This window comes from Monopterus albus, unplaced genomic scaffold (genome assembly GCF_001952655.1).
Source record: "Monopterus albus unplaced genomic scaffold, M_albus_1.0 scaffold212.1, whole genome shotgun sequence".
Classification (NCBI taxonomy): domain Eukaryota; kingdom Metazoa; phylum Chordata; class Actinopteri; order Synbranchiformes; family Synbranchidae; genus Monopterus; species Monopterus albus.
Window position 1 is genome coordinate 150,507 of NW_018128092.1, and position 15,210 is coordinate 165,716.

Below are 15,210 nucleotides of genomic sequence, written 5' to 3' on the forward strand. Positions count from 1 at the left end.
GGGTATGCTCTTCACGCAGCTTCAGCTCACAGCATGTTAGGTGTTCTCCCCAAACCCACCCACCCTTCCCTGGAAATGGACACTGCTGGTGTATTTATAGTCCCTGAGCACAGGCAAGCTGTTTTTCTTAAATACGAGTAAGGAGCCGGTCATATTCACCAGAGTTGTGCTGAGCTACGCTGTCGTATATTCTGAACTGCTGTACTTCGCTCATCAGGTAGGGGAAAGGACAATTTGAACATGCTTATATTTGTTTGAGTTGGGGCTCTGGTGCGGCATAGTTTCTAAAATGATCAGTACTTATCAGGGAAATTAGAAAATGAAATACATTTGGCCTGCGTTTGGTTCTAGCCCTGATTTTGTAAAAATTTAATTTTATACAAATTTAATTTTTGTTTGTTAGTCCCTTGTCAGGCCTTTTTACAATTCTTTGAATGTGTTACATGGTATTAGAGCTGCCACAGTTTGTCACTTTCCTACCACTGTTTAAACCAAACTAAAAAACCGTCTTAGTTCCAGATTCTCAGTTGTGATGTTTTGTCTGAATTGATTAACTGAGTATGTTTCGATTTTCAACTGTTGTTCAGTCAACACAAGCAGTTTGAAGATGTGACCTTGGATATTTTTTGCTGTGTTTTGACATTTTATAAACCAAACAATTTTTTTCAGTTATTTGAGAAAATAATCTGCAGAAGACAAGTCAGTAATGAAAGTAATTGTCTGTTGCAGCCCTACATGGTATGTACCATGTTGGGGTGGAGTTTGATGCATGTTTCTGGTGTTTTAAAACAGCATTCTGAGCGCAACCAGCAGATACTGAGACACCCAGAGAGAGAGGAGAGATGGAAAAGCCAGTGTTGCAGACACAACCATCCACTTTGCCTTTTTTTGACACAGCTCATGCCTTCAATCTGCTGAGGGGAATCCATGAGCTTCGTGCTGAAAGGAAGTTTTTTGATGTGACTCTATGTGCCGAGGGCCATGAGTTTCACTGCCACCGCACGGTGTTGGCCGCTGCCAGCACCTACTTCCGGGCTATGTTCACTGGAATGCTAAGGGAGAGCGTTATGGACCGGGTAGTTCTCCACGAGGTGTCAGCTGAGCTTTTAGGCCTCCTGGTGGACTTCTGCTACACAGGACGGGTCACTGTTACTCAGGATAATGTGGACCTCCTGTTGAAGACGGCTGATCTGTTTCAGTTTCCCTCGGTCAAAGAGGCCTGCTGCGCTTTTCTGGAGCAGCGGCTGGATGTTTCCAACTGCTTGGAGATCCAGGACTTTGCAGAGGCTTATGCTTGCAGAGAGCTGGCGACCAGTGCTCGCCGCTTTGTCCTCAGAAATATAATGGAGCTGGCTAAAGGGACAGACTTTGAGCGATTACCTTGGAAGCGCCTGCTTGAGTTTGTGTCAGATGACGAGCTTTGTGTGGACAAGGAGGAGACAGTTTATCATATCGCAGTGCGCTGGGTAAAGGCTGATCTCCAGCGGAGGCTGCACTACTGGCCCGAGCTTCTCCAGCAGGTCCGACTCCCCTTCGTCAGGAGGTTCTTTCTCTTGGCCCATGTAGAGAGTGACCCACTCGTTTACCTTTCACCCACCTGCCTCCGCATGGTGAACGAAGCCCGTAGCTTCCAGTCCTGTGAGTATGACCGCCATGACAGGCCCTGCCACCGCATGCGGCCACGGCCATCCACGGGGTTGGCAGAAATCCTAGTGGTGGTAGGAGGCTGTGACCAGGACTGTGATGAGCTGGTCACAGTGGACTGTTACAACCCCCAGACTAGACAGTGGCGCTACCTGGCCGAATTCCCTGATCACCTCGGAGGAGGCTACAGCATAGCTGCTCTCGGAAACGATATGTATGTCACAGGTAAGTCACTAAATGACACCCAGACACCTTTTTGTTTTTAAATAGTTAGTATCACAGGCAGTGACTGGCATCCAGAGGCACCACAGGGGTGAAAACATGATTAATCATTATTGTTTATGGAAATCTGCACCAAGGAAAACAATACAGGTATCATCAGGTTCTATTTAGAACATTTAGATGCTGTGTCTAAATACAATTACAACATTGAACTTAATTTATTTTGCTCAGATTGATGGAAAAGCCAGCAACAGTGTGCAGAGGTTCCTGTTGCTGTGTGGATAAGATTCAAGTTAGTGTGAAACGTCTGGTCAGTAGATTTCCATTCCTCCTTCAGAGTATGCAATGGATGTTGGGCAGTGCTTATAAATAAACAGCAGGCTTTTTGGCTAGTGGCTCAGTGTGTGAACAAGGCAGAGGGAGGGAGGACATGGTGTTCTGCCAGTGCAGCAGTGGTGTTGTCATCATCACTGTTGTCGTTGCCAGTGATCTGTCTGATCCTGAAAACAAGGCGTGTCTCCCTTGAGAAAATGATGCTAAACCTTCACTCAGAGATTGTAGGACATAGTGGTGGGCTGTAAATTTAGCAGCGTTATCTCACGGCCTCGATGACAGAAATAACAGCAGCATATGATTGCACCATGTTGATAGGCAGATTTTGTTTTTATAGCCAACATTTGGGATGTTATTTGCATATTTGATTTAAGTGATACATAAAATTTGAATAAAAAATGTCGTTGGAAGATTCCAAAGGCACATTGGGCAGCAAAGTAACAGTGTAACAGCCAGCATATGACTTTGACCAGCCAATAATAAACAGAGGAAGGATTACAAATACCTGCATCAGACAGTACTCAGGTTATGAGGGACAGGGAATGACTAGAGTCTCCACAGGTCTATAAAACGCACCCAGTCTTCAAATTGGAATTTGGATTCTGCAAATTTAGGCCCATATTTTGGGCTTATTAAATGTAGTTCTTAAATTTTGAGATGATGCATAGACCCATGTGAAATCACATGACCCACAATTATTTGAATCTACATAATAAAATACAGTATGTATCTGTTCTTCTGCCTCAACCAAGATTGTTTTCCTCTGTCATGATCTGCTTGATGTTTTGTCATGAGTAGCCCACACTCTTCTGACCAGTTCAAGAGCAAAGAGACTAAAAGTTCTCTGCGTGTGTGACATGCAGTCAGGTTGTTTGGATTCATTTGTTTGTGTCGGAACCTGTGCACTAATCTAAACTAGGTGTATGCTTTAAGTTGGGTCAGGTGACTCTCAATCCAGTGAAAGTAGTGATATGATTGCAGAAATCACGCTTTAAAGCACCTACAGACTGAGAATAGACTTAATTTTGACATGCTTTTTACTTTGTACATGACGGTGAGGAAGAGTTTGTGTTGCATATTATCTATTGTTTTACAAGTTTCTCCCTGCTCTAAAAAGGGTGTTAAATTGACTGTCAGCTATTTAAATATTCTTGTAATCCATTAGCATTAATTTCAAAAAGTGCTCCGATACCCTGATGAAGGCAGACAGCACTGTTGATACCTTATTACCTGAAGTACTGTAATAGATCTGTACTGCCACCCACAACTACTGTCTTGCTCTTTAATGTGTTCCTTTCTACATGATACTAAGCAGCCAAAAAAAGAAAAAACTCCTTTATGCACATTAATCATTGAAAGAAATGTTTTTTTAAGTTTCTCTTGCCTACATAAAGCACTTTGAGTTGCCTCTGTGTATACAACTAAAGCTGCCCTGCCTTGCTTTGCCTTGTGTCTGTCAGGTGGCTCAGATGGCTCTCGCCTCTATGACGGCGTGTGGCGCTACAACTCCAGCGTCAATGAGTGGACAGAGGTGTCGCCCATGCTGAAGGCCCGTGAGTACCACAGCTCTTGTGTGCTGAAAGACCAGCTGTATGTTGTGGCATCGGACAGCACAGAGCGCTACGATCACGCTCTGGACTGCTGGGAGGCCTTACCAGCCATGCTGCATCCCATGGACAACTGCTCTACCACCACATGCAATGGACGCCTGTATGCTATAGGCTGCCTGACCGGAGAAGACACCATGGCCATCCAGAGCTATGACGCAGACACCAACCTCTGGTCCATGGTTAACTGTGGACAGCTGCCCCCATGGTCCTTCACGCCGAAAACTGTGACCCTCGACGGCCTCATCTACTTTGTCAGGTGTGAGGAGAAAACCGATTCTGTTACACACATGCTGTAGCTAAACTACTGTAAATCTGGTAACACTTTATTTTAACTGCCCTGTATTTTCCAACTATTTTCCTCATTATTATCTAAAAACTTGCATTTTAATATTTTTAAAACATTTGGAGAAAGTGTCCAGTCTGAGCCGACGGTCATACTTCAAATGTCTGAGTTGCTCTTTTCTGTTCCACCGAAAAGAGATTTATCATTTAAACTTGTCAAATATTTAGATGTAAATAGACTGAGGCCTAGAGATCACACTTTGATTTATTCATCACAACTTTTCCCATTAATCATCTTAAGCCTTCAGATTTATTTTGTGATTCTTTGCCAATGAATTAAACTACATCAAAATGTACAGTAGTAAAAATTTGCGTCACATTGAGCAGATAAGAGTGAAATGCTGCTTACATATTGGCACATTGTCCATTTGTTGATAGATTATTCTTGATTAAACAAAATTACAGCTTTCCACATGAATTTGTTACAACAGTGTTGTTGAGGTTGGTCATAAATATCCATACCTGACTATTTAGAATGTGATTATTTTGAAAGGTCAGAAACATTTTGTTGATGACACATGGCTGCTTCAGTAGTCAGGCACGTTAGCATGAATACAGAACACTGGAAGCTATGATTGTTTTGCCAGTGGCCTGACCTTTATTTCTATTTGTAGGGATGACTCAGCTGAGGTGGATGTTTACAACCCTCATAAGAGCGAATGGGACAAAATTAGTCCGATGACCCAGGTTTGTATTTCACACCAGACATTTCTCCTAGTATGATTTATTAGCCATTTGTTTGGATTTGTACCAGGTCTGACACAGCACCACAAACACAATGATAATAAATGCATTTAAAAATAAGTACACAATGTGCGGTTTTTAATACTTTAATGCAGTTTGTCAATAGTTATACAAGTAAAAGTGATGGATGAATGAGTTCACTATGGTTATTTTGTAACTTTATCAACACAGCTAGATGTTTGCAAGCAAAACACACATGAATCAAAAATATTGCTAAATTAGCACCACTGTGAGATAAATGACTAAAAGTGAGTGTGAAAACACTCCTTTATCCTCCAGTCACATTGGTTTTCTTCTTTACCACCTGATGATAAAATCAGTTCAAACTTTTTCAGTTTACTATCACCGTTTATTAGCTTGTTTCATTTTCAGCTCCTTAGTTTTTCTATGTTCAGTATTTGATCATCTGTTCCATATTTTTCCTAATCACCGTTGCTGATTTTCTTAAAGCCTGAATGATAATGTGGGCATGCCCATGCGTGTCCATGGCAACCATTGGTCCAGGGCGTGTGTGGTTAAAAGAAATGTATAAATATATGAAGACTGATTAATCTTCACACTCCATTTTAATTAACTAATGGTATTCAGTGATTTTTTTTTTCTGCCTATTGTGAGTTGCATGTGTGGCACCAAACATAAAATTCAATTTCTTTTATCCAGGTCCACGTTGGAGGCAGTGTGGCAGCCCTGGGTGGTAAATTATACGTGTCTGGTGGGTATGACAATACGTTTGAACTGTCAGATGTGGTGGAAGCCTACGACCCCACCACCCGCACGTGGACCCTTGCTGGATGTCTGCCTCAGCCGACCTTCTGGCACGGCAGTGTTAGCATATTCCGTCAGTTCATGCCTCTAGTGTCCAGCGCTTTTGAACCCACTGACATAGCTGAGTCGAATGGCATTTACCTGCGCCGACACCAGCGTCACCAGGCGCTCCACAATCTCAACAACAATCTCAATCAGAACCAGGATGTGAACCCAGCGCACTGAGTTTGGACCTAGAAATCCCAGCCACTCATGTTGAGTCCGTTCCCACTCCTTGTGCCATCAGTAGTTTACTGTGAATTTACCTCATCACAAGGCTGTTGAATGCAGAAGACTGAGCATGTATACAGTAGTCTGGGCTCCTTGTAATCCACTTCACTGCCAAGCTGTCACATTGGTAACCACTCAAGTCTGTTGACTGGAAGGCTGCATGATTCTTAGCCCTGTTTGGTGGGAGATGGGCCTGGGTGGTTCCCACAGAAAAGCTCAGGGAGGCTGCTGCTCTTTACTGGAAGTAGGGAAGGAAAGCATATTTGTCAAATGTCAAGTACCGTAAAATCCGGACTATAAGCCGCTACTTTTTTCACAAGCTTTGAACACTGCGGCTTAAACAACGATGCGGCTAATTTATGGATTTTTACAGGCTAACGAGCTTCATGCCGCCAATACATTTAGCCTCGTCACATCAAACCAAAGAAATTACCGAACAGGTCACAGTGGACCAATGAAACTGTTCGAATTAAATCAAATGAATTCACACTGAATTCTTCAGATCAGTCATTTTGCGCTTCATGCACACACCCTCATCATGGAAAACACACGAAGAAATGCATATGATGCAGCTTTCAAGTTAAAGGCGATCGATCTGGCTGTCGAAGAAGGAAATAGAGCTGCTGCATGTAAGCTTGGCATCAATGGATGTTGGACGTTGGAGAAGGCAGCGTGAAGGACTGACTCAATCCAAAAAGACGACAAAAGCTGTGCAACATCTTTCTGTGTAAATATCTTATGTTACAACGTGGACACCTGCGGCTTATAGACAGGTGCGGCCTATATATGTACAAAATGTTTTTTCTTCTTAAATTTAGTGGGCGCAGCTTATAGTCAGGTGTGCTCAATAGTCCGGATTTTACGGTAACAGAAAAATCTAACTATTTTGAGAATCAATAAATCACAAAATATTTTGGGGTTTTCAACTGTTGCTTGGACAAAACAAGGCATTTGGGCTTTTGGAGACAGGGATTGATACTTTGATGTTTTTATAGTCCAGATGATTAATCAAGATAATAGACATCCACTTATCCATAATATTTTCCAGTTACAGTCCTAGACTAAAGCATAAATCTCACCTTTGTGTTTCTTATCAGCTTTTCTAATGGCAAGTTTTCTAGTCCCTTGTCTCTGTGCCTCACTTTGGTGCACAAGCAGTAATGTGCTTATGTCTGCCCTCTGAGACTGGAGAGCAGAAAACACTGGGACTTGACTGTTGGTGAGAACCACAGCTGTAGTGGGTGTTTGATTCCCCATCAGCTACAAGGGGCAGCAACAAGCTTCTTGCACACCAAAACATTTTGACTAAGTGAGAAGACATTAGGATGAGTGTGTCTGGTTAGCCTCCTTAGCTGTGATAAAGAGCAGTGCAGCTGTTTCCCTGAGTTTTCCTGGGGGTATCATCTGGGACTGCCTTCCACTGTGTGGGAGACGTTCCCCAGCGGGCCTAGGTGTTTCTGGGTATGAGTGTGTTAGCAGTGGGTCATAGTGAATTGCCTTTTCTACAAAAAATTTAAATTTGAAATGCTTCACAGGGAACTCCTAACTGATTTTACTCAGTCTGTTAACAGGTCTTGAGGAATACTACATATTTTAAAATGTTGTTTGAAGCCTTTTGTGGCACAAAATCTGATAAATTTTCATCAAGTTAGTTGGGGCTGAGGGTGGCACAGCGGAGTGGTGGTTGACGCTGTCGCCTTACAGAAAGAAGGTTCCAGGTCCGAGCCCCGGCCGACCCGGGGCCTTTCTGTGTGGAGTCTGCATGTTCCTCCTGTGCCTGCACAGTCCAAAGACATGCAGCTAAGGTTGACTGGTGACTGCCTGTAGGAGTGAGAGTGTGTGTGTGGTTGTTTGTCTACATGTCAGCCCTGTGACAGACTGGTGACCTGTCCAGGGTGGACCCTGCCTCTCGCCCAGTCTTAACTGGGATTGGCTCCATCCCCCTGCGACCCTATTCAAGAATAAGATAATGGATGGAGTTGGGGCTGAGGATGACAAGGAAGAAGCAATCTGGGGTGTGGAGATAGATGTTAGCTTACCAGATGAGGCTAGAGGCTCCAAGGCTGTATTAGCCGGTACTAGCATAACACACCTGAACATCCAACTGAACTGTTAACGCTCAAGTAATTTTGTGACAAGGAAGAGAATGTGTGGAACAAAACGAGGCACTGATCTAAATCCTTTTTAAAGCTGTCCACTGAGTCTATGTGCAGTGCTAAATCAGTAGAGTCCTTTTAACAGTACAACCCCAAACAAGAGTCACATATTTTGTGAAACAGCAATGAAGTCTGTACATTCCAGAAAGACGGGATGGGTTAATAGGATGGGTGGAAATTTACCAGGACAATTACCTTGTGCTCCAAAGTGTGCTGAGTAATCCTCTGTCGTCATAGTAAAATTGGATGGCTGCATGTGATGTTAACTTCTGGCTGCTTCTTTTGTCACTCGCGACCTTTAAACCGGGCTACATCAGCCTTTGTAATCACCAGCTGAATGTGCATGAAGCATTTTCTTTGAACATTGTATTTATTGGTTGTAATGTTTTGTATGTTTATTTATGGAAACATTTGTGCTGTGGGTTCTTAAGACGTCAGTTGCAGTAAGAGAAGTGGCACTTGGTAAATGTTAGCAAAGGGTCAGCAAACAACTGGAAGTGCAAAAGAATCTCAGTTTGCTCTCATGTAAAGTTATTTTTGCTTTAATAGAAATGGTATTTCTATTGTATTAATGGATTGTTTTCATACAAGAGTGGGATGTTGAATCCATTTTGTAAATACAGTATATTGATAACCTTTTGTACTGTGTTTGCAGAATGTTTACACTGTGGTTACCATTAATTAAACTGCAGGCATGTGTGAGAGAGTTTATTCTGCTGAGTCACATTGGATTAGCTGTTACGGATGTTGGATGGACAGTAGCTGCTGCATAAATGACAACATTAATACGTTCTCTTATGAAACTGTATATTCAAACAATCTGAAACAATGTGCTTCTCTTAACACAGTTACATGCCCTGTGGAGTTGTCTTGTAAAAGACTATTTGCAAAGCTGATTTTTGTAAGTACAATGAATTTATTAGTATTTTAAACCCCTCAGTGTTTACTTTGATGTTTGCTGCTAGCAGCCTTCATTACCACTTTTCATGTGTCTGTTAAAGACAATGTTAAGCAACTAGTCGCATGAATGTGTTAGCTAGTTAGGCAACAAAATCCCCCACCACCTCTAAGCTCACTGCATAGCACAGTATATTTTGTTTGTTTAATCCATACAAAGTGTAAAAACTGTTGCCAACAAAAGCACCAGAATGTGGCGAAGAACTTGTCTGGAATATAACCCGTGTTGAAATGGCAGCTGAGATTTTTTTTTTTTAAACTCTGTTCTTGTACAGATTAAACAGTTGACGTATATTGTGTTACTTCCTAAGTATGCTAGGAGGTGGATTGCGTTACCATTTCACTGGCTGCTTTCCTCTTAACCAGTTGTAGACCTAAAATTAATGGACATGCCTGGTTGAGAACTGGTTCCAGATGATTCAGGCTTTCCTTCACCATCTCCATCACAATTTAAGTGTCTCTTATTCCGTGCTCACAGAAACTTAATTCTGAGTGGGGTGTACGCAGTCGGCTCTTTCACCCCTTCAGTTATTACTCTTTGATATGTTCTCAACAATTCCCTCCATATCCACTGCGGACTCATATGCCTCAGTGACCAGCTGCGTTTGCTGCAAAACCTCTGGTACAGAGAAGCTCTCAGCTGCCTCGACATGTCCCAGGTTCTGGTTGGACACCACATCTCCCAGTACCGTGTCACTCGACCCGATCACCACCCTCACAACGCAACCAGAGCTGAGGTCTGTTGAGGAGTTGGTGTCAGGCTTTGTGGAGTCCTGGGCAGCAGCAGTCTCTGGGACATAATCTGGGTCGTCACTGACCAGTGAGGCTTCCACTGTTTCTGTTGCTTTGCTCCCAAGAGAACTTCCGTCCAGCTCCTGTACTATCACGTTCCTCAGCTTCCTCTGCCGGGGGTTGTAGTTCTCAGTGCGTTTGTGGATTTGAATGTGTCGTCGCAGGTGTGCCTGGAAGAGAAATGGTAGAGATGTAAGGGCTGGGTCCAATAAGCTAAGGGGAACAAGGCAGATCTTTTTTTTTTCTTTTTAATTAATTAGTTGATCAATAGAAATTGGCCCAAATCATTTTGATAGTAACAGTTAAAGCAGACTTTAGTTTAAAATAAATAAATAAATAAAATGCTGAACATCAACCCTTGTATAAAAGTGGTGTGAACTTGCATCTGCTCTGACTGGGTTTCATGGCTGTAGGGATTTATTAAAATTGATAATATTGCAAAAAGACAAGGTTAGGTTTCCCGTCATTTCATTGACTAACAAACCAATCAATGTCTTAAAATGAATTGACATTAGTAGTGACCCCACCTGTCGAGTGAACTTGTAGCCGCAGTCCACACACTCAAACTTCCTCATGCCTTTATGGCGACGCAGGTGAACACGAAGTTGCTCTTTCGCTGGTGACAGCAGAGACCACAGAGAGATTCACAACAGTGAGTTCTTCGCTCTGTCTGGACATTCATTAGGGCCCACACACAAAACAAGATGTGTATGGAGGTGAGCTGGACACATATCATATGATCAGCATGGCATATCTTACCTTTGAAGGTCTTGCCACATATGTAACAACAGTGAGGACGGCCTTCCTCGTGCTTGCTGGCTTTGTGGCGGACGAGGGCGCCTTTCTCTGTGAAGCGCTGCTCACAGACATCACAGCTAAAGGGACGCTCACCAGTGTGTGTCCGGTGGTGCTTATCTAGACTGGCTGGGATTCAAAACAGTGATTGAAAAAGAAGACTCAGTTCATGCTCAACCACTGATCTCCGACAGCTCGGAGTGCATGGATTTACTTGGCTATTAATCTAATCCAGGGGTTTTTTAAGTCTGATGCTGTGCACCCTAAACCCCTCCCCCCCATTCTGGAATATTCTGACCATTTGTAATGTTAAAAATATACAGAGAGGAAGACATTTATGATGATACAGATTATCACTCCAACTATTATTCTTTGCCTAGTGTTTGTGGGATAATCATGCTCTAAACGCCTTCCCATGAGGGACATAAAGAGGCCATATAATGGTGCCAAGGATTCAGTGAGGAACAACTTCAGCCTACTGTGTATTTGTTTACATATTGGTCAGTCTGACCATTAAAAGTCAGACCAATTAGCACTTCCTGTTTGCAGTGTACTGATGGATGTACACGCAGCTTTGACTGATCACTTTGATACTGAAGAAAACTTTCTCAGGCAGGTTCTGGAGTAATGGAGTGTCTTGTTTCTACTCTAAGTAGGTTTATGAATGTTTATTTGTGATGGACATGAATATAATGGAATCCTTGGAAAGGGTAAGCCACACTGAATCAGATAATGTCTATCATGTATGTGTTCAGATTTGATTGAGTAAAACTGAGTCACAGTAATCAGGCTGAAGTGTTTTAATTGTGAGGCGTTTGTATGAAGCGCACAAAATGAGTAAACTACAATAACTGACTTGCTGTTTTCGGAACACCGACATGCACTCAAGTCTTTCAGCTCCTGTCTCTCACTCTGCATCCCACTGAGGTAACGGTCCTCAGAGAGAGTTTGAAACCCTGTGGTTTAATCTATTCAAGATGCTTACGAGTATGCCCATTACCTTGTGTCCTGAAGGTTTTGCCACAGAGATGACACTGGTATGGCTTCTCACCACTGTGAATACGTAGATGCATGTTGAGATTGTTCTTCTGGGAGAACGCGTGGCCACAGAAGTTACATACAAAAGGGCGCTCGTTTCTGTAAGGCAGAACGAAAAGAAAAACACTCAGATAATCTGTGCAAATATTATGTGATCTTATAAAAAGTGATCTCTGAATTTACAGGTATCTGTGTTAATTTAAAGGCACTATTCCCAGAGTAGTTACGTCCAGCTGTTTGGATGACATCAGTACTGAAAAGGCAACATATTGGCTACCTGTGAATGGCTCTGATGTGCATCTGCAGGCCATTTCGACTGGACGCTCGATGGCCACACTCTTCACACACAAATGGCTTCTCACCGCGATGTTTGGCCGCTTCATGCACACGCAGTTCTGTCCGAGTTAGGAAGGTTTTGGAGCACTGGGGACACTACAAATGAAAAAGAATTCAAAAGACTTTTGACAAAAGTGCAGGAACAACCGTGTGAAACAATGAAAGTACTATTTGCTGTCATCACAGTTATACTCTGAACAAAAAGAAAACTTACTGCATGCGGTTTAGGATAACCATGGACCTTCATCATGTGCATTGTCAGGTTTTTCTTGTACATAAACTGTTCAGGACATGTTGAACACTGAAAAAAATGGCACCATTTAAATGAAGATACTTTTAAAGACTCATTGTAGGTTTGTTAGAACTGACCGTCTGATTGTGGTTGGTACTGTAGGTACATGCTCTACCTTGTGGGGCATGTCTCCCGTGTGGGACACAGTGTGCAGACGTAGCTCATCTCTTCCATTAAATGTTGAGGAGCAGGTCAGGCAGCTGTACGTCTGTAATTACAGGACGACACAAACACTCATGTAATGCTTTTCTGTTGAAGGTAGATTTAATTAACAGCTACCTGATTTCAGCAGCTTACTCATGAGTACATCTGAAACTTAATTTCTTACTCACCTGTACTCTAGCACAATCTCTGATCTCATGTACCAAGAGACTCTCTTTCCTGAAGTACCTTTTCCCACATTTATGGCAACCAAAGGGTCTCTCTCCTGTGTGCCGCCTACGAAAAAGAACAATCAGTGCCTGTTCTTCCAGCAGTAATTTGAAGGAACAATGCTGAAACTGTATACCTGTTGTGGACTTTGAGGTAGTATTTGCTCTTGAAGGATTTGTTACAGATGGAACACTGCACAAAGTACTTCTTGGAGTCCTCTTCCACAACCTCACCGTTCTCTTTTTTGCCCATTTTACTGTGGGTCTTGCGTTTCCGTCCTGTTGATGCGGACGCAGCTGAGGACCTCGGCTTGGCAGTGGGCACATACTCATCACCTGAGCCTTCTGTGATCCCTTCGAAACCCCCAACATCATCATCATCCTCTTCTATTGTTGCAGTTAGCTGGCTAACACTACTGTCATTTATTTGAATCTGCAGTTCAGTTACCTGCAAATAGCACAAGTGTAATAATAAACCTCATGCTCATCTTTAAAATCATCAGCATCATTATTTACACTTGTAGCTACATACTGTATGGCAGCAAATGCTTAATCATTGTTATGCTTTTATATGTTGATGCTCATGTTTTCTACCTCAGTTTCACCAGTTGGCTGATCTGGGGTCTGATTTTCTACAGCAACATCACCACTTTCTTTCTCCACAGGAATATTCAGGACCCTCTCACTGGCCTTTTCAATGGCCATAAAATTACTGGTGGGGCTGTCACCAGTCACCAGTTGTCTGGGGCCTTTCACTACACGACCAGAACGGGTGGTGGTGGTTGTGGTAGTAGCAGCAGTGGCAGCCATTCTACAATCAGCTGTGGCACTGTCAAACCTAGACTCATCTTTTGCAGCTGTTATGAACTTCTCTTTAACTGAAGAGAGAGGGCTTGTATCTGATGCAGACTTTCTGGGTCTGCCTCTTTTACGCTTGAAAAGCACAGGATCCACAGAGGTTTCCTTGAACTGCTGACAGAGTACAAGTGCTTCTGGCACAGCCAGGCTGGCTGCTGCATGCTGCACCTTGTCCAGGTTGTCAAAGTCCAACTTTAGCTCTCCTGTGTAGATGAAGTTCAGGAGCAGCTCCAGGCCATCACTGGGGCACTCCTCAAGGCGGAACTCCATGCACGGTGTAGCAGGCACGTTGGACTCCTGGAACAGTTCACTGAAACAGGCAAGGACATTTCGATGGGCGAGGTAGACCACCCTATCTCCTACATTCAACACTGCATCACAAAACCTCCCTACTGCCCTCTGCTGGTTCAGGGAGGACAGGACACGCTGTGCATGGTTGCTTTCTGCTGCAGGTGTGCCTCCATCTTCACTGTATTCTGCGGCTGCATGAGACACAAACATCATATTGCTTGTATATGGAGTTAAAACATATTACATTACCCATGCAATATTTATTCTAGAAACATTTGCATTTCCATGCACTGTTACACTACTGTCACAGTTTTACCTGCATGTAGACTAGGGCTGCAACTAACCATTGGGTTCAACATCGCTTAATTCACTATTGATTTAATTGTCTAGAACTATATATAAAATGTCATAATAGTGAAAAATGCTTATTTCCCAGAGCTGAAGCGCAAATTAATCAGTTATATAACTGTTGACACCAAATCTGATCATGATTGCCCAATAGTATATAAAAACAGAGTTAAAAATTATAGATCAATTGTTAATATAAAAAAAAATCAATTGGCTACTTTCTATAAATAATTGTCAAAAATACTGCTTCATATAAAAATGCCAAAATTTTATGGTTCCACCTTACCATTTTCATTTTAATACATTTAATAACTTAAGTGTATTTCTAGTCATTTTGAGATTTGGACTGTTGGTCTGACAGAACAAGCAGTGTGAAGGTGTCACTTTGGGCCTTGGTTATAACTGTGACACGGACTGTAAAATGACCGGAACATAGCATACCGACAATATAAGATTTTAAATGGATGTTAAAGAGAGTTAGATACTTGCTCTTTGCACTATTAACCAAATTACGTTTAAGTTATAATGCTGTATAGATCAGGCAAGAAACAATATTCATGGCCACTGCAAAATTTTATTCAATTTTCAAAATCTTTTTTTTTTTAATGAGGAAAGCGACCTCGGAGTTTTTATTAAGAAGTTTTCAAGACCTGCGAATTTCACTTACTCAGGTTATCCCACTTAATTATATTTATGTTAATGATAGCTATGTCATTAATTGTGCTGCTTATTGATATTCAGTATATTTTCTACAGTTGACACAGCTTTATTAAAATTACTACAATCCCCTGGTTACCTTGCATCGACGTTTATTTCCTAGCATATATTTTAAGACGCTCCCTTAGCGCTACTCACCTGACAGCTGCATTTGGTGACTGTCGTAACGATGAAAACAGATTATTTACACTTGTCTTTGCAGAAGCAGCACCAATATCGGGTGTCATGCATATAGGGTGGAAAAATAGCAAACCCTGTTTTGGTTTTCGTTTCTTGTAGGCCCCTAAACACTACGAAAGGAAGCGGATGTGACGTTGTTAATACAGCCG

The 15,210-nt window shown here is 42.4% G+C and overlaps 2 protein-coding genes across 3 annotated transcripts in view; one reads left to right on the plus strand and one right to left on the minus strand.

Moving 5' to 3' along the window:
- The window catches only part of klhl21 (kelch-like family member 21), a 12,595-nt gene extending 6,253 nt beyond the window's left edge, over positions 1-6,342 (plus strand). Inside the window, exons 1-5 of one of the 2 annotated variants that reach the window (XM_020619019.1) lie at positions 18-217; positions 793-1,869; positions 3,660-4,065; positions 4,766-4,838; positions 5,556-6,342. In XM_020619019.1, the coding sequence (XP_020474675.1) occupies positions 843-1,869; positions 3,660-4,065; positions 4,766-4,838; positions 5,556-5,885 (1,836 nt within the window). In that variant the 5' untranslated portion in view covers positions 18-217; positions 793-842 and the 3' untranslated portion in view covers positions 5,886-6,342. Of the gene's footprint in view, positions 1-17; positions 218-792; positions 1,870-3,659; positions 4,066-4,765; positions 4,839-5,555 lie in introns of those variants that run through there. The other variant, XM_020619018.1, reaches the window with a different exon arrangement.
- A 2,945-nt stretch (positions 6,343-9,287) lies between these two features.
- On the minus strand, positions 9,288-15,177 carry zbtb48 (zinc finger and BTB domain containing 48). The gene is made up of 11 exons (XM_020618969.1): positions 15,020-15,177; positions 13,262-14,007; positions 12,805-13,115; positions 12,629-12,734; positions 12,412-12,504; positions 12,219-12,305; positions 11,946-12,100; positions 11,631-11,767; positions 10,595-10,759; positions 10,363-10,451; positions 9,288-10,005 (listed from the first exon to the last, which is right to left on the minus strand). Exons 1-11 carry the CDS (start codon positions 15,030-15,032, stop codon positions 9,568-9,570), a joined length of 2,340 nt encoding a protein of 779 aa, XP_020474625.1. The 5' UTR covers positions 15,033-15,177; the 3' UTR covers positions 9,288-9,567.
- Positions 15,178-15,210: the final 33 nt, after the last annotated feature.

Bases quoted from the DNA above. Each gene is read 5' to 3' on its own strand.
- zbtb48 (XM_020618969.1), bottom strand. The intron at 12,505-12,628 runs GTGAGTAAGAAA...CTGTAATTACAG, and splicing joins GAGATTGTGCTAGAGTACAG to ACGTACAGCTGCCTGACCTG. The intron at 11,768-11,945 runs GTAGCCAATATG...TCTGCCTTACAG, and splicing joins CACATCAGAGCCATTCACAG to AAACGAGCGCCCTTTTGTAT.